The 24067-nt window shown below is 36.9% G+C and overlaps 1 protein-coding gene and 1 long non-coding RNA gene across 2 annotated transcripts; one reads left to right on the forward strand and one right to left on the reverse strand.

The window, feature by feature from the left end:
* The first annotated feature begins 1455 nt into the window (after nt 1-1455).
* LOC121880361 (proline-rich extensin-like protein EPR1) lies at nt 1456-9549 on the forward strand. The gene is made up of 4 exons (XM_042387513.1): nt 1456-1475; nt 3775-6390; nt 7549-8740; nt 9191-9549. Exons 1-4 carry the CDS (start codon nt 1461-1463, stop codon nt 9547-9549), a joined length of 4182 nt encoding a protein of 1393 aa, XP_042243447.1. The 5' UTR covers nt 1456-1460.
* Nucleotides 9550-11024: 1475 nt separating this feature from the next.
* On the reverse strand, nt 11025-21531 carry LOC121880363. The gene is made up of 2 exons (XR_006091520.1): nt 21436-21531; nt 11025-12700 (listed from the first exon to the last, which is right to left on the reverse strand). It is a non-coding gene; the product is annotated as an uncharacterized LOC121880363 (long non-coding RNA).
* Nucleotides 21532-24067: the final 2536 nt, after the last annotated feature.

Consider the following 24067-nt stretch of genomic DNA (forward strand, 5'->3'; position numbering starts at 1 on the left):
CATTCTATGATGAAAATATTATTATTATTGTTATTATTATTATTATTATTATTATTATTATTATTATTATTATTATTATTATTATTATTATTATTATTATTATTATTATTATTATTATTATTATTATTATTATTATTATTATTATCGGCGATAATAGTAGTGGCGAAGGTGTGGCTACTGGGGGAAGCTGGAGGCCACGGAAATAGTAGTAGTAGTAGTAGTAGTAGGCATGACGAGGTAAGGGACCTTACAGCAAATATGTTGAAGGAAATCTGCCGGGATGTCATAGTAGAACCGACCCTCCTTCCATTGGATGGTGAGATCTTCCAACACAGGACTTCAAACACATCTAACGAAGCCCGTGTGGACGTCAGTGCTCGAGGATTCTGGACGCTGGGACAGCGAGCTTTCTTCGACATCAGGATTTTTGATCCCATGGCCGCATGTCACCGTAACCTAGCTCTCGATGCTGCACATAGGAGGAACGAGAACGACAAGAGAAGGGCATATGGGGAGAGAATTCAAAACGTTGATCAAGGCAGCTTCACTCCTCTAGTGTTCACAACCTCTGGTGGGATGGGACCAAGTGCAAGATGTTTCTACGCCAGACTCGCGGAGGTGATCTCCGAACAGAAGCAGCAGCCCAGAAGTTATGTTACAGCCTGGATGAGATGTCGACTGTCTTTCTCTCTCCTTCGGTCGGCTTTGCTCTGCCTCAGGGGAACGAGAGCTTCTGCCCCAACTCCGACAACTGCTGCAGATATTGACTATGAGGCTACTGTCACTGAATGCCGCATAGATCTGCGGCTCAACTAATTTAACACAGATAGGATAGCTACTTATGTATTAGGATATTTAATATTAAAGTAATTAAATGGTGGCGAAGGTGTGGCTATTGGGGGAGGCTGGAGGCCACGTTTTGATTAAAAAAAAAAGTAGTAGTAGTAGTAGTGGTAATAGTAGTAGTAGCAGTAGTTTATAAACGAAGTAGGCGGGCATTTTCGTTTATTTCACTTGATGATTAAACACCTAATCTAACCTAACCTAACGAAACCAAACCCCCTGGGGCCTAATAAACACCCTTTGTGACCTCTACTCCGGAATTCTTTTTTGCACACAATACACTAGCTGATAGTTGCGGCAAAATTCAATTCCACTACACCACACCACCACTCTTTAGGTCTGACCATCCACACCACAGCTCTACACATCACCATCAACACCACCACTCTTCAAATCACCATCCACACCACAGCTCTCCAAATCACCATCCACACCACCACTCTCCAAATCACCATCCACACCACTACTCTTCAAATCACCATCCACACCACCACTCTTCAAATCACCATCCACACTACACAAAGAGCCACAAGCGTGACGGCCAGCACAGCGTAACACCAGCAGGTATATATACTGAGGTCTCCAGCTCCCTCACTAACATACACTGGGAGCGCGTAATGGCTGTGACACAGGTGGGGCGTTTACTGTGACAATACTCAGTGAATTATTTTATCTTCTTTCTGTGTTCATATAACGTATTGTATCCAAGCGTTTTAGCATATCAAAATGGATTTACGTAAGTTAAAATGCAATATTTAATGTTATGATTTGATGTTTAATATTCTGAAGTGTCTTTTTTGTTGTAATTAATTTTTCAGGGTACAGTGAAGATTTTGTACTTTCGTGAGGACATCTGTTGACCATTTTAGAGTATTTCTAAACTGTGTTAGCCGCATACAGAGTGAACACTATTGTATCATAACTGCTGTAATGTACTGCTGCCTATAGAACTTCAAGTGCTTCCTGAATGTGAAATCTTTGTATTATGCGTATCCAACTTATACACTTGACTGAATTTGTGTATAGTTTTTAGTACAGTGCTGTATTATTAAGACACTGTATCCTCATCTTATGATTATTAGGTTGTTTTGAATTCTTTTAGATACGTTATTATTATGTATTTCCGTGCTCCACCAAGTTAATTCATACATCACATAATATCAAAGATGAAGGAAAATATCGAACCATTTTATCTCGAACAGAAAATCCTCCCGAGTATAGTTAGTGGTGAATATTATTGGCTGCCTTATAGTGTCGTGTTGTGACGTTTAACGGTTCGCCATTATTCTATCAAAACAATCATATGTTATACTATCTATCCCAGATAAACTAACAGCCTAATAATTACGTGAAGATTTAATTAATATACCAGCTGAAATTTTCCCCCGTTTCCTGAAATTGTGCGTATGAGGCGTACATGCATAGTACGGTAGTAGTACCCGTCGGTTAACTCATCAACAGAAGAAAATTAAATATATAGCAAGAGCAGCATAATTAGTTGAAAGTATTAAGTCTTTTTTTTATACCGATGAGCTGGATGTTGAGTGGATGATGAGGTGTGTGGATGACACTGATGGATGATATGAGATAATTTGTTCTGGTGATTTAATTATTTAAATGACTTGCTCTAAATTATAGTGACTTTTTGTGTTTGTGACCAGTTTAAATTTTCGTTTTCTTTCCACGCGACGATATTTTGAAGGTAAAACAAAAGCTTATAATTGATAATATTATAAACTCTTGCTTACGCGTCCATTCATGCAAGTGTACATAGAGGTACTGCACTTGATCATCTATACCTCCGAACTGTGAAAGTAAACCAACACCTTTTCACACAACGTCGAAAACATATGACGTTGGCATAATTAAAAGTACTACTGTGCTGATATTACGATAACAACAACAACAACAACAACTACTACTACTACTACTACTACTACTACTACTACTACTACTAATAATAATAATAATAATAATGGTAGTAATAAAATTAAACGCCTTCATTGTTAGTGCCCGGTGCTTAATGCTGTTCCTGCTGATGCTGTATGCGGGCGTCTCCTTCAGGTGTCAACGACGAAACACTCATTACAGCCAGCAATTACAAGACCAAAAGTGACATTTCCAGCTTACGTTCCTAAAGAAAATAATGCGTATAATTAGTGAGAATGTGAACTAGATCCTTATTACTTCAATCAATGTAGTATCTGTATATCAATGGGAATTACTTTCATTCCCAAGTTTTGCAAGGTACGTCACTCATGGGCTGGTGACAAAGGGAGCGCTCGTTGCGTGGCGGTAATGGTGCCAACTATAGTCGTTAGATGCATACGCTATACTGTACATTCATCGGCTCTTTAACTTTCGCCAGCGGGAGTACTTGCTCGCTCGTGATTATTATAGCGTGTCCGACCGCAATAACATGAAATCGTCTAAATATTGTCCTGTATTTTAAAGTTTTACTCTCACACACACACACAAACACACACACTAATAAGGCTAAATCATATTCAGCTAGCATTTACTTACCACGCTGACACGACCAATAATGTAATCACATATTAGTTCGGATTATCCAAAACAGATTCCTTTCATAAGACCAGTGAACAAGGGAGCCACTCACGTATACAGTTTAATAAATCGTGCTGGTAAATCAATTTCACTGACGTTGCAGAAAGTCTCGCTACGGTAGTCTAATTCATGTATGTTGGTCCTATTGTTCATAATAGGTCTATAAATTCATTATATGACTTTAAACTATACTATAAACAATATAAAAGTAATCATTTGTTTGTTTTCTGTAAACAAAGTGTCTCGCTTCATCACGACCATGTAAACAATAATCAACTTGGGGTGATGTCACGTGATTAGCGGATGGTGGCGTTACGTGAAAATTAGTCTGTGAAATTTCAATGTAAGTTTAAATATCCGCAGGGGATACTGACGTTCGCGGTGATAACAACAGTGTGGGCTATCTCTCTAACCCACTCTACGCCCACACCCACCCACACGCCCGCTACCCATCCGCAAGAGCCTTCTTCGACACTACCCGCACGGCAACATGCCTTTCCCTTCACACCAGAACCTGGCACCTCCCCTCCCTTGTCCTTCAGAGTCAGTGAAGAGGACAGCACTTCATCTCTACATGCAGCAGACCTCAACTATTTTTCATCCACATCTGAAGTAGACTTTGAGGATTTCTCATCTACGAATGCAGCAGATTTTAATGACTTCTCGTCCATACCTGCAGCAGATTTTAATGACTTCTCCATAACTCCTGAAACACATATCAAGAGTGTGTCCTCAGCCACGACATCAGAAGAGTTTAATGAGATCTCGTCCAAACCTGCAATACACCTTTATGGACCACAGCCCAAACCTGCAATACATCTTTATGAATCACAGTCCAAACCTGCAATAAACCTTTCCGAATCACAGCCCAAACCTGCAATACATCTTTATGAATCACAGTCCAAACCTGCAATACACCTTTATGAATCACAGTCCAAACCTGCAATACATATTTACGAATCACAGCCCAAACCTGCAATACACCTTTATGAATCACAGTCCAAACCTGAAACACACCTTTATGAATCACACTCCAAACCTGCATCGAGCTTAAACAAACATTTATCTACACCTGCACCACATGTTAACTCAGCCTTATCAACACGAGCCACAGAACTAAATGAGACTTCGTTCACACCTGCAACAGATATTGGTACTTATTTTGAGCCCTTCTCTACACCTGCATCAAAACCCGGTGAACTTCCATCCAAACCTGCAACAGGACATAATGAGTTACCGTACACACCTGCTACAGATGTGTTCAAGTCCTTCCCTATACTTGAAACCGATATGTTTGTTTCCCTGTCTTCAGCTGAATCAATCTTCCAAAAGCCTTCCTCCAAACCTGCACTGGACTTTAATGACATCTACGTTATGCCTTTAACTCACTCTGACGAACCCTTATCCACACCTGAAACGAACCTGAATGAACCACCGACCACAACTGCAACAGACCTTACTGAACAGATATCCAAACCTGCCACAAACTTAGATAAGTCTTCCTCCACACCTGAACCAGATCTTTACGATCCTTCATCCACATCTGCAGCCTATTTGTATATATCTTCAACCAAACCTGGAATAGATGCCTATGAGTCCCTGCCCATACCTGCAATAGGCAAATATAGGTTTTCAATCACATCTGCAACGGACCATCACAAACCTCAATCCACACCTACTACAGAGCGTCCCACACCTCCATCAAAACCTGCTACAGAGCGTCCCACACCTACATCCACACCTGCTACAGAGCGTCCCACACCTCCATCCACACCTGCTACAGAGCGTCCCACACCTCCATCCACACCTGCTACAGAGCGTCCCACACCTCCATCCACACCTGCTACAGAGCGCCCCACACCTCAATCCACACCTGCTACAGAGCGTCCCACACCTCCATCCACACCTGCAACCAACCTTTCTTCTAGGCCTTTATGGACGCCTACACTAGACCGCCGAAGGCATCCAACCAAATATGTAACAGGTTATCGTAGACGACCATCCAAACCTGCATCCCACCACCGTCGACGTCCAAACACACCTGCACCAGACCTTAAGAACTCACAATCTACACCTGAAACACACCTACGTGACCCTTCAACCACACCTACAGCAGATCATTCCGAGTCTCTACCGACACCTGTAACAGATTTTACTAGTTCTCTCTCCACACCTGAAACAGAACTTACTGAAAATTCCTCCACACCTGAAACACAACTTACTAACGATTCCTCCACACCTGAAACAGAGCTTACTAACGATTCCTCCACACCTGAAACAAAACTTACTAACGATTCCTCCACACCTGAAACAGAGCTTACTAACGATTCCTCCACACCTGAAATAGAACTTCATGACGCTTCCTCCACACCTGAAACAGAACTTACTGACGATTCCTCCACACCTGAAACAGAACTCACTGACGATTCCTCCACACCTGAAACAGAACTCACTGACGATTCCTCCACACCTGAAACAGATTTACACACATCCTCCTCCTCAATCGAAGTCATTCTCCACAGACCACCATTTAGACCTGCAATCACCCTTTATAATCCTCTCTCCACACCTGCACCGGTCTTATTAAAACGATTCTCCAAACCTGCACCAATCCTGTTACAACACCTCTCTACACTACCACCAATCGTGTCAAAACAACTCCCTATACCTGTTGTAATCCCTCACCACAGCATACCTTCCACACCTGTACCGGGGAATCATCTCATCTCCTCCACACCTGCACCCTTGATACCTACAATCATCCCTCGAGGCGGGTTACATCACCAGCCTCCTATACTTCCACGTAATAATTATCCCGGAATATTCACAACAACACCAGGTAACCACATCGTATCATCCACACCTGTAACACCTGTAATAGAGAACTACCTGACGCCGTCCACACCTGTAACCTACCAGCCGTCTCTGTCTCCTGTACCCGTTCCTACTGTGTTGCCACATCCCCGCTTCTACCCGGAGGTAAGATGGTGTTTTTCTCACGTCCTTATCAGGGAGAGAATGATAGGGGTGGCCCAGGGTAGATAGGTAGGTGTTGGGAGTTATGCTGAGGAGTGTTTATTTACCCAACCCCCAAGAAGGAATTCAGAGCCGTGAGTCCACATTTCTGACGTCACTGGTTCAGCTGCTAGATTTTGCCATATTATATATTCAAAACAAAACACTTGAAAGACAGGTTTTATCTGTTTATTACGATATTTTACTCTTAAAACATTCAATAAGACCCCAGGCAAATGTACCCAAACAAGTTGAGGCTTTTCACTACACCTGATTACAAACAGTTCCTCTCAAGCCTGTATTATACCATAAATTGATTTATAATAGATAATTCATGCTGATACTGTGCATAATACTGAATGATTTTCTGAGGTTCTCAGCGGTGAGAATATCGCGTGATTAATCACTATTCAGCCACCTCCCAAATACTCTAATGCAGACGACACATTACATGACGCACGTGTGTGTAACACCGCTCCCTGGCGTCACGTGGGGGCGTGGCAGAGTAGTACACTTCCTAAACTGGTTCCTCAATTGTCATATACATGGACAACAATGACGTCTAAGTGTATACCACAAAGACGCAAATATGACATGTAGGCATTTAAGAATCACATATTAATTATTCAAGTCAGCAGATGAGTATCCACACAATTATCAAAGGGAGAGTTGTACACACGTACACAAAAGGACATTTCAAAATAAGTGCATCGACGTCACTTAATTTGGTTTCTACTGCTCAATCACCTAATTCAAGCGAAAAATATATAGATAAAACTATGAATACCACGCATGCAAGGCACCATTCTGCCGAGTCATTATTCTAGGAGGATGGGTGGCCTCCTTATCACGATGCAAAATGTTTAGATAAATTCACTACTAAATGTATTTTGAACAATGATTTTTATCCAGTTAATTGTAGCAGAAGGTGTGTAGGGAATGGTGGTAGATGATGGGGCAGGTGTGGGCAGTGTGGTAGATGGGGCAAGAGGTACATAACTTTGGACAGTTTGGCAGGAGTCCAGTACAGGTGATCATATTGCAGTAGCTAGAATATCGGAAACATTATTGTGAATTTAATCTACCACAAATGACACTCATTCAAATCATTACCCTCTGCAGGCAATTCCAAATTATTCCTTCGAGTATGCAGTGGTAGATGGGGCAGCAGGAAGCCAATACGGGCACGCTGAAACACGCAAGGGATTTGATACCAAAGGACGTTACTTCGTCCACCTCCCAGATGGACGCCTCCAGACTGTCAACTACTATGCCAATCAGACGGGCTACTTCCCTCAAGTCATCTACAGCGGGGTAGCCAAACATGGACCCACTCCTAAATATCCTTATCAAACACTTAAACCAGTGTATGGACTACCTGGGGCAATCCCTCCAAAAACTTACAATACACTGATCAGACCAAGCCACGGACCTACACTCACTACTCTGAAGCCTGTTCATGTCTCAGCACATCCGGATTATTCTCCTAAAGCTTATAATGCTTTTCCTACATCTACACAGCCAATACTGAGGCCCACTCATTTACCAAAGCATTCAGGAATCATTACAGTATCTCCAGGTTATACTTCCAGCTCGGGTACCACAACTGCTGCAGTGTCCATCACCAGGTCACTCCCAGTTACTACACCTACTCCTATCACCTTATATCCTCCCACTCCACTGAACTTCCATCTCTCAAGGCAAGCCAACATTCCCTTAGGACCAATTCACATTCCTTTAAAACCAGTTCATATTCCCACAGCGCCATCTCTTGGTCCCCTAAAGCCAGGCAATCTTCCCATACATCTTGTACACACAACACATGGGCCACCTCTCTTGTCTGCTAAACCACCTGACATTCCACTAAAAACAATACTCATTCCCAAAAAGCCAGTTCCCAGTGTGTTAAAACCTGTTCACATTCACATAAGGCCAAGTCCAATTCCATTAAAACCAACCAAAGCGCCATACAAACCCCTTTATAAATCCCCAAGACCAGTCTACACAACATTAACGCCAACCCCTATTCCTCTACAACGTGTCCCCATTCCATTGAAACCAGTCCCTGTTACTTTAAAACCAACTTTTATTCCTTCTCAACCAAGTCCCCTTCCTTTAAAACCACTCCATACTCATTCTGGCTTATTACTAACTTCCAAAACACCCCATATTTTTCCCAAACCCCCTCAGTTTTTCATACACCACAAATCAATTCCTGCCATTTTACCAAGTCCCCATCTGCCTCCTTCCCCTCTTCATCCATTGCCTCCTTCCCCTCTTCATCCATTGCCTCCTTCCCCTCTTCATCCATTGCCTCCTTCCCCTCTTCATCCATTGCCTCCTTCCCCTCTTCATCCATTGCCTCCTTCCCCTCTTCATCCATTGCCTCCTTCCCCTCTTCATCCATTGCCTCCTCCTCCTCCAACTTTTAGTACATCTGCTCCCATTCCTCGCCTGCTTTCACCTATTCCTTCATCTCTTTTTCCTATATCTTCTGTTGCTCCACCTCTCTCTCCTCTTCCTCATCCAATTCCTGTACCTCCCCATCCAGTCCCACCTCACCCACATGGTCATCGCCCCTTACCTTTCCTTCCTCACCATCCAATTGCCTCTCATCCCCATGGTATATCTCTCCCTATCTCTAGGTCTCTTCAACCACACCCTAGAGATTTTTACCCATCTCCACCAGAACCACTCACCCCAATCCCTCATCTTCTTCATGCCAATTCCCCGCATAAATCTAATTTTCCTATACATTCCCAAGCTGCACCTGCACACACCTATACTTTTCAGACATTCCTGTCAAACTCTAGACCCTTTGTTGTCACTTCAAATAGAATGCCAAAATTAAGAGACACATTAGATCCCCATTATCTCAGAGACCATAGAAAGTATGGCCCGGCACCTCCTGATCTGTCTCACCAAGAAACTCACCTGTTAGGCCCATCTGTTATGCCTTCTATTGCTTCTGCTCCTGCCCCTGTCGTGGAAAAGTATCCTCCTGTGGCAAAAAAACCAGAAACAGAGGTTACTCATACAATATATAAAAAGGATGAACAGAAAAGTGATGAGGTATCTGATGAACTTGAAGAGTATGATGAAGCAGCTAAAGAGTATCTATAGTGCATTCTTTATTAATTTGTTTATTTATGTATTTAAAAAGTTATAAATCAAGTTTGTATAAATATATAACTGAAAAGCAGAATAGGGAGGATTTAAAAAGCTCTCAAAGGTAAGTTATCCCATATACCTTTTTTATACAACTACAGTGTAAAACTGTACACTGCAACTGTTTCTCATGCTGTAAATACTTCTAAAACACTACACAGGTCCTACACATTATTTCAACTCGACATAAACCACAGAGTGTGATCTGTACTATAGTTGGTTCCCTGCCCTTCCTTTGATATTTTTATTACAGTATAAAATTTTCCGAGACAGTGACAATCAAATTTACAAGCTGTTTAACAATCCTTTCAGACAGTTTGCACTGTCACAAATACAGTAATACAGTATTTGGTATGCTAGTCACTACTGCCATTCCAGCACTAAATAAAATATGTATTGGATATACAATTTCATCTAACCTACTGTTAGTTTGAGCCTTCCAGACAACTTTGATCTTGTTATATAATTGGGTAAGTTTCAGTTCATGAGAAGAAAGAGGTTTAAATCACGTTTTGTCCCTCTCTAACAATGAAATAATGTGGCAAGTCCCCAAGCATAAAACAATATCAAAATTGCATATACAGTAATCATCACATTACTTTTGTCAATCATATAACACCTATGTTGTTGGTCTTTTATATGTTATGCACTGTTATTGCATATCAACATATTTTTTATATAAACTGTAGAAAGATGAAATATACTAATAAATCAGTTCATTAAAGATGATGTGTTATTTCTCTTACATATTGTACAGGATTGTTCAATAAAATTTTTTAGTGAAACTGTTGGTACTTAAAGTATCATACAAAATTAGAATTATGAAGTTGCTTCCTGCATATGTACAGTACAGCATTAAGAATTCAAGTTCTATACCTGATGAGTAGATAAGTTACTATATTCTTTGATTACTTTAGTGCATAATAAAGCTTCACAATTTCTTTTTACTGAGATGTGATAAAAGTTCCCACAGTAACTCACCACAATAACGGATTTCAAATTTTTAAAATACAGTTTGCCTTATTTTGGATATTTTATGGGTAGTATTAAAAAATATGTCACTCTGGATGCTAAAATATTTTAGCATTTGGTATTACACTGTGTATCAGCATACAGTATGTTGTGACTACTTATGTAAGGCTGTTGCGTTAAGCTCACAGTTTATAATTATCTTTATTTGTGGTTCCGTGACATTTATACCACTCCAGCAATGGCTTCTGATGGTAACTGTGTACAGTACATGGTCCTCATTATTCTCTACATCTGCTCTCTTCACCTGTTTAAACCATATAAACAAACTCCCTTACTTCTTTAACCCAGTCATAGCCTAAACGCCAATGTATCGACACAATGATCACTGTAGTCATAACCACCATATGGATGTATAGCAGTGCAATCCCTTCTCAAACAGTGGGTAATTCAACATCAGATAAGGGCAAACAATTTTTATTAGAATACAAAAATATTAGTACACAGTTTCACACTGACAGGCATCATACAAGAGCTCTAACCAGCACGAGGGTTGCACCATAGGGCAGAGTCGTAGTATAACTCTGTACACCAATACCTCTCTTATTCCCAATCTGATTTAACAACACACAAAACTGACAGTAAATTATTATTAGTATTAAACAACATATTCTATTGCCAAAAAAAGGGGTATACAATTTTTATGCATTAGAATATTTATAATGATAAAAGTAAGAATAAATGGTTATGATAAAATATAGATTGCGGAGTGACCGACATGCCCCATCCGTCAATATGTCAGATAAATGCTGGTATAATTCATCACACGTTTTCAATAATAAAAGCTAATGCCATGGACTATCTGAGGCTGTCACTCAGGCTGTGAATAATAAAAGTATTGGTGTACATACATTTTACATGTCACAGATTTACAGTGATATACAGCTTCACACAGAAATCCCTATAGAAGGGCTCTTACCAATAAAAAGATTGCGCCATAGGGCAGAATTCCAATATATACCAATATACACAATGTATACATGTATGATTAATGGACTAATAGCAAGATGTACATGACAGACGTCCCATGGAGAGTGAGAGTGAGAGAGAGAGAGAGAGAGAGAGCGAGAGAGAGAGAGAGAGCGAGAGAGAGAGAAGAACGTATGGTATAAAACCTCATACATAGAAACAAATAATAGTTTTTCATAATGCCACTTTGGATGCACAACTGTTTATGTGCTTAAGAAATAAATATGCATGCATATAAAATATACTGGAAGGTCTTTCATTCTGTACTGTCTGGCAAGTATGCTTCAACATACACATAATAGTGGCCTAATTTTCATGCTCTGGCACAATGAGGTCCACAATGTAAATATTTGGGTACTGTTGTCATCATTAATGGTACAGTACCCTTATATTGTAATATCTAACCTACAGAATACAGTCGCAGCCTTTGTGCTCAATATTTTTTAACTACTGTACACTCACTGAGCTAACCTTCTAATGCTTGCACAACTCCAATAGTACATACAATAAATACATATACAAATTTTAACAGCATTTATGATAAGATATACAAAAAAATTAAGGAGAGAGAAGAGCATTGTTAGAAAAATTCTATCAAGTTAAGCAACTTCTGTTTGTAAGCTTAAACATGTCTAGATTTTATTGAAATTAATAATTTTAATCTAGATAAATAAAATAATGTACAGTATCAGTATTATAATAATATAATAAAAAATAATGTTGCAAAGATTTTGTAAAGTGAAAAAAAATAATAACTTTGATGTGTTAATTACATATTACATTATTGGAGGACATTCCCAACATCCAAATAATGAAAAACAATTAATGCACAACAACAAAAATTACTTTGAGATTACTTTTGAAGTCTATTATAACAAAGGAGAATCAATCTTCAGTTATATGAAAAGAGTTTCTGTACAGCATTTATTATTTTAGTGTCTTACTCAGGGTTCAGTCAACCTTCTTGTTTATCATTGGATGCAAGCCTACAAGTTAACTGAACAACTTGGAGCTATGCCTAAGGATACAAGTACAGTATTGTACAATAAATTTAATGGCATATCACCGTTGACCAGGTACAGAACAGCATGCACAGCTTCACTTAAACCTGTAATGTAGATTAGATCAACTACATTTAATTGCACGAAAAATATGGCAATTTTCCTAAATCAATCATTAATGGTATGTTCACAACCCAACAAAGTGCTATTCCTTCTGAATCCTCTCATAAACTGTACACTACTGCGATACTAAAACATTTACAAAATCCAAATTCCTGGCAATAAAATTATTTCTACTTACTGTGCACCATTACACAGTCAATACTTTTTAAGTAGCTGTACTTAACATTTCTATGTAATTTTGATTTGTTGAGACACTGAGAAAAGAACAGCTTAAATGTCAGTGAGATTACTCCACTAGTTATGCCAGAGCTTTTAGATAACACCACACTACCATACACTGGATATCAGGCCAAAATGAATAACCATGAAAGGTGAAACATTCACTTCTGAAGAAGAGAGACATCTTAAAAAATCATAGTTTTATAATGAATACAAAAGGAAGCAGAAGTCCTATCTCAGTCCCATTCAGTCACTGCTCAACCAATGTTACATAAACTGTTTAAAAACTGCCCGTAAAAAGGAATCAAAGGTTTCGCTTAATCATACAGCAATTCCCAAACAGATTTACAACTCTATCCCTGACCCTTAATTTCTTTAAATATTGTACTTGATAACAAAAGAAGAATACCCTGCATTTAAAATCTACACACCTACTCTACTGAAATACTAAAGACTTCGTTTCAAGTAATATTCCACGTCACTGGTAACCCATAGGTAATGCATACATTGTACATCATCACTCACTACCTGCTTAGAGGTCAAATCACCATTACAAACCTAAAACTCTAGCTTGAGAAGTCTAAACTACAATATCCCTGTATCATCTTAGAAGACAGAAAGATCTAACAAACATATATACATAAACACACATTCAGGATCATTCTTACAAGATAAAGAGTATATAACACCAGGAATATTGCCTAGCATCACATAACACTTGTACAAAATTCACTACAAGGTGAACTTCACATGCTGTCTCTCTCAAGGTTATAGCTATTGTTGCTACGGTCACACACAGACAGATATAGTCTGATAGAATATTTAATCCATTATCCTATACAGAACTGTACTGTACTTGACAAGGCTGCATGATTATCAGACTCTTGCAGCAGTTTCTGCCTCAGGTTTCACTTGTCTAACAATATTTGTGACATTAATCAATTAATCAGCCACACTCAAGAGGGCACTACACTTTCACTGACTTGTGGCTAAATAAACTAGCTGACATGTATAACCACTTCAAATATTCAGATGAGAACTCCATTTTCATACAAAGCACGCAGTTTATGACATGAAGGTAAAAATGCAAAGTAAGCTATACATGTCTTTACCTATTTTGATATATTTCATTACACCTGTGATGAGCAAACTGCCACTTGAAGGTTTGTGTGGTACCAGTTACTTGAGGTCTGTAGTGAAACAAGGTAATCCAGTCAATCTACAAAATGCAAAGCTGTTTAATCTTGTCAGTATAATCCCCATGTTTACATTCCCCTTCCTGGTGCACATGCCTCCACATGGCCCATCTGCCTTATACAACTGGACAAACTATAAATACAGAACCCACTATATTACACCCGATATCTTACAATACCAGAAATGTTCTAAGAAATTGGCACAGTTTTTTCATATACATCTTTGTCTTTACTGTAAAGACCTCTATTAGATACAAATGACAAATTAAATAAAAATTCACTTTCTGTAGTTATAATAGTTGATACTATGGTGTTAAATTAATCTGATAAGTGCCTTCTACAGTTACCATACAGTATATAATTATCTGTATAAACACTTGCCATAAGTTAAGGGGGGAAAAGCTACCAAAATCTTAACTGAAACTGTTGACTGGAAAAGTATATACAAATTATGTATCAATGAGAAAATACAGTACATAATTATGTTCTAAATTAGTTCCCATATAGGTACAGTATATGATGGCTCTTTATACAAAGCTGTACATAACTTCAGATGAACATAAAATGCCACAGCCAATGGCTATCAACATTAATGACAAAGAGTGGAGTGAACCTCCAGGAGAGGCAGGGAATAATAAGCTAACTAACAATTCCAGCTGCCCCATATTGTGTCCAATATAAAATAGAACAACAACTGCTTGTTGAGTCCCAAAAATAACTGATTGTGATTATTCAAAGCTCAACTATCATGATGAGTTTAACACCGACAATAATATTAATCATACGAGCTGCAAGGTAACAATGAAAAATTTTCAGTCAGCAATTAGCGATACAGTTGTTTGAATCTTACATAATGATATGGCAGAGAGTATGTCAACAGATTTTCACTTATCATCCAAACCTCAAAATAATGGTAAATACTCGAATTCTTTTAAAGCACGTTATTCAGTCCAAGAAGTTCTTAAATCATATGATCCTGCTTTGTAATGTTCAAAATATATAAGTGCAAATGACTGATAGATGACTTTAAAATTATTTGTGCATTCCTTAAAAAATATATTCTCAAGTCAAGCTTACATCTGCATATACTGTACAACACACTGATAGCAGTAATGAAGATCAATTCTCACTGTACCACCTCAGATTGGGCAAAGTGACATATATTTGTCCGTGGTCAGGCCTTGTCAACAAGAGCAATAGTACAGTGTTCCCCCATTCCCTTAACCATAATACCTTTACTGCACTGCTTCACCCCATTAACATTAAAGCTTTCAAGCCACTCTATTACTACATATCTCCTCTCCCATTTCCTCCATAGTATGATGCTCCATTCTTCCCTTCTATAATACTGTATAGACTGGTTCACTCTACACACTGCCTCTGCAAGCTCTCTTTACTATCCGATCCTCTTGCATTCATCTCACATGTCCATAGTATCTCATTCTGTAATTTACACTCTACCATCCTCCAAAGTTTGCTGGAATTCTTATTTTAATTAGTCATTACTTTGACGAATTAACACCCACACACACCGATAATCATCTCTATACTTAAGCACAAAAAAAAAAAAAAAAAAAAAAGGTTATTCCCATACATGTCAACCTACCCAGCTTGACAGTTCTGGATCTATGACCATGATCGACCACAGACCACTGGAGAAATAGCCATCTTATGTGAGATCTATCACCATTACTGTGGAATCATTTACTATCAATCAACTGCTGACATATTAGATACAAAATATACAGCACAATGAAATGGCACATATACTGTACAGTACAAAAAAAAGAGAACTGAGGCCTCTCTTAATGAAATGTTCTGCTTCAAGGGCCTCAAACAAAGAATTATATGGTAATTTTCTAAACCGATTTTCTGAAACTAAGTCATTATTGAATCATTAACAAACAAAACTGAACCAATGCACAAGTAGATACTCTTTTTATTTGACCTCTTTATCATTAAACTAACAATATAAACAAAGGAAGCTATTATAAGTGACCTTCAGTAACACACGACATAAATTGTACTTTACAAATTACGGATATATCAAAAAATTTCATTAGCGAGATAAAAAGAACAACATGAATAAAGACAAGTGTTTAGTGTTGAAGGCTGTAGAGAGAAGTCAAGGATGCCATATTGCCTTCAGGATAGATGTCAATATAAAACAAATAAAAAATATTCCTGTGTTAAATACTAAAAAGTCTAATCCACTTGTCAAAATCCCTCCCCCTAAAAAAACAGTTTCATTGCATCTGAACAATGACCATGTCTCCCTACAACAGTATCTCTAATTTCACAGCCAATTGTCTTGTTGTCTGTTAATATGTAACTTAAGAGAAATTAATTGCTTTGAAACTGAATTTCTTTTGTAGGTATAACTTAAAATAAAAAGTGCACCAAAGTTTAGCACAAAGAAAGTACAGTACAGTAAATATTTTTCATCTACTATATATGTTGCTTAAAATCATATCAGAAAAATATTCAATTAAAAATTTCTAAAAGACACACAGCACTTACTAGTAATACTGCAATATAATCCAACTCATCAATTAATAACTAAAATAATTAATATGTGCAAGTCAGGTGAACATATCCCCTAGTTTGAGATGTAAATAAACAATCCCACCTCTCTTGTAAGAGCTGAAAGTTCTAGTCTTGAGATCATACTAAATTGACTTATGTAGTCAGGTTATATTCATACTGACTAGAACAAACACACTTTAACATCATAAACAACTTATGCTGCACTCTGTATTACTACATGTTTCTTTTAATATGAAGAAAGAATCCCAGCATTTTTTATCTAATCCATACTTTTGTGGCAAGAACATTAATTGTCATAATACAAAAGGAGGACTGAAGTATGAAATGCCAGTACTGTATTGAGTGAGGAGAAGAACACTGTCACTAAACACCCTCTCTGTTCTCTTACACGAGGGCATTTAGTTTAATGGCAAGCTACACTATCTAGGAAGACTGGTCCAGATAGGTAAATGTGGAAGTAGAAGGCTGAACTTCCTTCTATGGCTAGAAAGAATTTTAATGAGGAAGCTAATAAACCATAGTTGATCCTTTTAATTCAGTTTACCCAAATCCTCACAGAGCTTTAAGTAATCAATGCATCTCTGAAACTCCAAATGGGTTTGAAAAGCTCTTATGAAAACTTTCCCATTACAGTACAGTATTTGTACTTGTCCACCAGGACCAGTGTAAACCTGCCAATAAACTACAGTACATTCAGAGTAGTATTTTCACTGGTTACTTACAACAACCCAAAGGTCACATAAAAAAAAAATATATAATAATATTAATAATCAACTCTTAATATTTTCTCTCTTTTGTACACACACTCACACATCACATATTTTCTTACAAGGTATGTAGAGAATCTCAATACAAAATAAACAATCCAGAATAAAACATACAACAATTGATCACACTGAAGTACAAAAAACCTATTGTCTGCATAATTTGTCTTCTTTCACTTGTGGTCCTAAGCCTATGTCCTAAGCCTAGCACTACTTTATCATGTGAGGCTAAACTATCATTTGTTAGGTCCCGCATGGTATTAAAAAATCATAAAAAAACATATACAATGACCTGGATATCTATCCTAACAATATATAAACTATTTCTTAATACTGCACTAAAAAAATTAAGGACTGCACATGAAGACAAAAATCAATAAATAGAGACATAAAAATGAGATTCTTTATTGTGTCTCTTAAGGTAAAATCACAAGTGTATTGATCCATAAACTTGTTAAAATCCTTATTACCTGTACTGTCACATATCTTTTTAACTTGTCACAATACAGTACTGTACTTACAAAATGAACAGAAAAATAAAAGTTACCAAAGATTAAGTCCGTATGGCCAAAGAAAGTATCTGCCCACTGGTATGCCTTTTACACATTGAGCAAAGCCTCTTTTACACTGGATCGTTGGCAAACTGACAGGATGAGAGCGTTGCTTATACAAATACCAGATTAATTAAAGTCAGGTCACAGTACTGTTGTCAATCATAAAATGGCAAATCCATCACAAACTAATTCAATGCTATAGACTGACAGGGTTGGTGAATATCTTAGATAACTTTTGTCACTCGGAAAGTACAATCTTAAAAAAGGCAATGATATATGAATGTTTTCATGGTAAATTTTACTGGTTGCCCTGAACTAGGTTTTATATCTCCCCTCAAGATGAAGAAGGCAACACAAGTTCAACCAGAAACACAATAAGATTTCTTATCAATTCCTTTAAAAGTGAGGATTTTGCAAGAATGAAGCCAAGCGAGGCAAACAGCCGTTATAGGATTACAGTGTAATAAGAAAGATGAATCAAATTTAGATGGCACCACATGATACACTGTAATCAAAATACACTTCAGTTTCCTCTGTACATTACTTTTATTTTACATAAAATTGCACTGCATTGTTATGTGGTTTCCTATTTTTTAAATTAGTTATAAAGGCCACAACACTTGTAGGTCAGTCTAAAATCTAACAATACAACACAAAATTTACTTAAGAGGCCAGCTCCAGGGCAAAAATATAGCTACTTCCTGCCAAAATATCCATCATTCCTCCAAAATTCATAAAACAAATATACCGTATTCATAAGCTAGTGAGAGACTGATGACGTCACAATAGGCATCAGCAATGAAAAGACCACCAAGTTAAAGGTCTTGGAATATTGGCTAACTCATATTCTTCATCCTTTATCAACACTAAAGAAGAAATATTCTCATTAGTGATGTTCACAGATTTCAAGTCTTATATTAATGACATTGACAAACTCAGAAAATCACCAAATAAATGTGAGATCTGACCTTGTGTCTGAAAATTAGGGTAGGAGCAGATTACCAATTTCATACATTTTAAAAAATATATTTCATAATTCCAAGCTTTAATCATTACAGACAGATGTAATAAAACTGCCAAATCACATTAATGTATTACTTTTTTGTAAAATATAGTTTTACAGAAATAAATCTTTTGGCAACTACCAGATTACCAGCAGTGTTTCATGCAGACTCAGATCAATGGTCACTGAGTAACAAAGACTATACAGTACACTCTAATTTTAAGAGGTTAATATAATATGAATGCTAATTTTCTTAAGTTGTAAGGTATTGTTTAATTCCCACACATATTTAAGCTGCAGGTCATAGTTGAAAAAAAACCTTTGTTCTGTAATCAAACACAGTAAGTTTACCTTCCTTGTTCAGTACTGTGAGCCATAAGGATAATTGTTTGCAAGCAACTCAAGAAACATCTCCTCTTAGGTTGTCCAAAAAATTGTCAATGAACTTTTAATAAACGAGTTTTAAGCTAAAACTCTGTTAAACAAAATAAAATTAACATCAATTCAAGAAAAGAAAAAAATCTAGAGTTGACCTTACGAGGTTACAATATGAGCTTGTTTTATATATGTATGTATATATACTGTACCTGTATACATATAGTACAAGAATTAAGAAAAACCCCATTCCTAATAAAAAGTTTGACCAGAAACTAAAGGAGAAACCTGTGACTGTACAGTAGTACTTCATCAAAAGATGTTAGATTTTCAAATTTTCCTACAAGAGACCATCGTGGTACAGCTGACAGTACTGTACATTGTACTAGTATTGAGAATCTTCATTATTTATAAGGGTGTCTAGCCATCTGTGAACAGTTATCTGAGAGTCAGTCACTTGAACAGGATTGTCAATTATATGTGAGAAGCAACAAGGTTTTGTGTATGATATATTTTGGAAATATGAAAAGAAATACACCCTGCAATGGAAATAAAGTAGTGGATGATGAGACAGCTTAGATATCGTCAGACTTCTCACTACATAATGCAATGCTGATAAACATCATAACTGTAACACTGCCTTTCACCCATGGACAAGTACATTTAAAAAAAAAAAAAAAAAAAAAATGCATTTTGTTTATCCAACTATGCTTATTAAATTTATCAACATGCTATACTGATACCCCCAAAAAACAACTACAAAATTCTACTGGCTGTCAGGTTCATTCTGCAACAAATTAATTTATGTGCAGGCCATACAGTTAATTCATAGGTACAAGTTCTCTGGCTCATTAATTACCAATATTTACAATTAATTATGAAATTAAAAAAATTACATCTTTTCTAAACTGTAAATTAGCTTTTGGTTAATTCCACAAAATAAATAATTAGGACAAAATTGATAATACATATCCCAAGTACAGTAGCTAAAACAACTATCTGTGCATATTTTGTGGGAAACAATATGAAGCCATGAACGATAAATTTTGGTATATGAGGGCTGTCACTAGTCACACGTAAAATTTCGGAGCATATTGACCCCCACCTGCACAGATAGTTGTTTTAGCTACTGTACATTCGAACTATACTGTTTGAGGTTTCCTTTTGTCATAACAATATCACCTACTGATTAGCTTCATTAAATGTGCAAGATGAAAGAATCGTAAAGGAGATGTAAGATACAATTAATGCTGATTATTGCATACGGCATCTACATCTATTATTATCTTGCAGAGTAGCACGGTCATTTTGACTTATTAAGCAGAGAGAATTATATCCATGAAAATTTTTCATGTACTCAACTATTTCCTAGATTTGGATAACTTTTGTGTATATTAGAAGAAAATAGCTACCAATGTTAAAGACATTACAGTATGGCAAACAACTGGCCATAAATACTTGAAAAGGAATGAAGTAGAAGGAAAGATGATAATCGCCATTTAGGAAGTATTTCAGACTGAAACTATTTGCCAAAGTAGTCCTCCCTTTCTATCAATTGTTACTAAAAAAAAAAAATCCCAATTTTATCAAAGAGATGTGTAGACTCATATAATACAATGATCCCTATAAAAACATCTTGGCAAATTAATGGTCTTATATCCAAACACCTCAAAGAGTGTACAGTATACTGCAATAATATGGAAAAAAAAAGTCCTCACTGCATTCATGAAGGAAAATCTCCTGTTGAAAGAACAAAACATTGTAGTCATCAACTTTCTATAAAGTGGATGCCCACCAGAGAATTCATACTGCCTACCTTATTGTTTTAATGTTAACAAAATTATCACATAACTTCAAGCAAACTTCATTTACAGTCATCAACAAGGGACCCTGGTATCACGGCCCATAGTTAACTGTGGTCTGGTGTACCTCCCTCTACTGTTTGCCGAGGACAAGGTGCTCCCACTTGCACTTCACAAAACCTGAAACACTTAACTAGGTCCTCCAGTGGGTAGCACCAGAAATCCCAACCCTGAGCTTAAGCTCTGGTATTCCCCTTACCATTATCATAGTGTCCTCAAGATAGACAGTGTGGGTCCAACGGGGAGTATCACCTCACATTACTACCCCACCACATCAGCTCCATTTCACATCTTCTCATCATAAGGAGAATCTGTTTTCTTGTACTTGGTGTACTGCGTGTCATACTGAGCTGGAGGGTTGGACTCTTTTGGTACGATGGGGAAGCAGCACCACAGAATAAATGCAATGAATGCTACAAATGTTCCAATTAGAAGGATGAAATCCTCGATGGTCTGGAAAACAAAAATCAACCACATCAAAATTCAATAAGTATCTAGATTTTAAAAAATATGCACAGGTCAGGATATATATTGTATTCAACATATTATAGTTTAAACTTTCAAGAATTTTTTACCACACCTCATCTAATACAATTTTTTAAACAATGTATCAGTACAACAAAGTGATTAAAGTGTTTCTGTAACATTGAACAGACAACTATACATATCTAATACTGTATAGATAAAAAGATACAGTAATGTTTGAAATTAAGACACTACAACATAAACACATGTAACATCATTCACAGTTAATATATAGCCAATATTTTACCTGTCATTTATGTATTTCAGGTTATTAAACATTCCTCTTAACTTGCTTCCCTTTTGTGAAATAAACAGCATCTTGCATTGACCGTCATGTGTTAAAATAAGTTCGATCTTGCATACCTTACAGAGCACTTACACTAATACTCAAAAATATCTCACAAGAGAATAGTCAAGGATACACATGACTTACTGGTTCTTCGCCAAGAAGGATAGAATTGACGAGGTATACGAAATCATCAAACGGAGTCATGACTGCTCTGATGACTCTAAAATGACACCACCAGCTGAAAGATGAACATAAAGTCATAAATCTGAACCCAACTTAACCAAATTCAACTAAACAATGCCAACGCTTATAGAGTAAAGAACATTATTTTTGGTATTAATGCATAAGTCACTATGCATTGAAATTTTAAATTTTTATGGTTGAAACCAATAGTTTAGACAATTATAAGATACGTTTCTTCTATGACATTCCCCTCACACAGCGTTCGAAATGCGGGGCGAGGGGGAGTTGAACCCCCACATTCACTTAAGACCCATGGAAATAGACTACTCAGGACCCACTGTGGGTCAACCCCCCCCCACATTTCGAACACTGCCTTCGTAAAGGATTTATATAATCCCCCCAGCAGGGGAGCAAAGCCCCCCCCGGTCAGAATGTTAGGTTGTCATTTTTGAGAGACACGTCATAGAAAAAAAAAAGTCTCTTAAAATTGTCTAAACTATTAACAGCAACCATAAAATGAATTAAAAAATTCAATACCAGGTGACAAGCAAATTTATTTATTTATTTTTTGCTTTAACTCCCTATACACAAGTCAATATAGAGTTCTGTGGTTTTAATCTTCCAAATCTTTACCGAATTACTTTAAACAGGAAAAAACTTAACCAATGACAACCTAGAATTCTTGTATTGTCAAATATGATTTAATGCATGAACGAGCAGGTGCGAATTAACAAAATAGAATGAAACCTTTCCTTGCATCTCATATTTGAATACTATTATGTCCTTCACTTGCAGGATGTGTGTGTCAGACTTAGTGTGGGGTTAAGACATGAGACTTAATACTTGTTGAACAGTAATGAAGAACAATAACAAATCCAAATAAATCACTTGACCTTCCTAATAACAATCACATACACCTTCTGAAGGCCTAACTAAATGATATTGCAAATAAGTACACATATTGAGCTCCGGCAAGGATAAATATATGTGGGAATTAATGTAAAGAGGAACAAATGTTAGGTATTTCTCCATTCAAAACACTGAAGACTTCATTATCACCGGAGGTCATACCTTACCACTGTATAAGCCTTATTTACACTAGATATGACTCCCTATTAACGTGTCTTTCATGGTATCTACCGAAGAGCAATGTATCAGCAGCAGGACACCCCTAGAGGCAGCATCTCCAGTAGTATTCTCTTGTGTTGATGATGGACTGGTCCCAGGGTAACACTTCTCACCACCCACTGATTGTATGATGATATTTTATAAATTATTTTGGAATAATTATAATGTAATTTATAATTTAAAAGAAATTTAGGTAAACGTGATATATTTCAATAGAATTTTAGTAATATATTACATTGTGCGACAAATATTGAATATATTAAGAAATGCCATAATGCTATTCACAAAGACAGAACGAACCTATTTAATCTTCAACATTATATAGATTCTAGATGAAAACCCTTGGTCGTACATGGAAATGAGTTCATTATGCCTGAAATTAAATGATAAGGGAATATATTAGAATTAAATTCTGAATGATTGTCTTTCAATTCATCACGTCTTTACATACTAAAACGGTAGTAACCCTATTGAAATAAAATTTTCAAGATATAAATATGAAAGTTGATCAATTTATATTAAGTAAGATTATTAATTCATCCTGAATATGCATATTCATTTTTTTTTGCCCTATGGGACTTAATGAATCCGGTAATACATATAAAACCAACATGAACGAAAATATTGATAACTTTTAAAATCCGGATTTAAAGAATTTGTTGACACGAACGCAGGAGAGGCATGACGTCATTTGTTTGTTTACACT

Source organism: Homarus americanus, unplaced genomic scaffold (genome assembly GCF_018991925.1).
Source record: "Homarus americanus isolate GMGI-L3 unplaced genomic scaffold, GMGI_Hamer_2.0 scaffold42527, whole genome shotgun sequence".
NCBI classification, from domain to species: Eukaryota; Metazoa; Arthropoda; class Malacostraca; order Decapoda; family Nephropidae; genus Homarus; species Homarus americanus.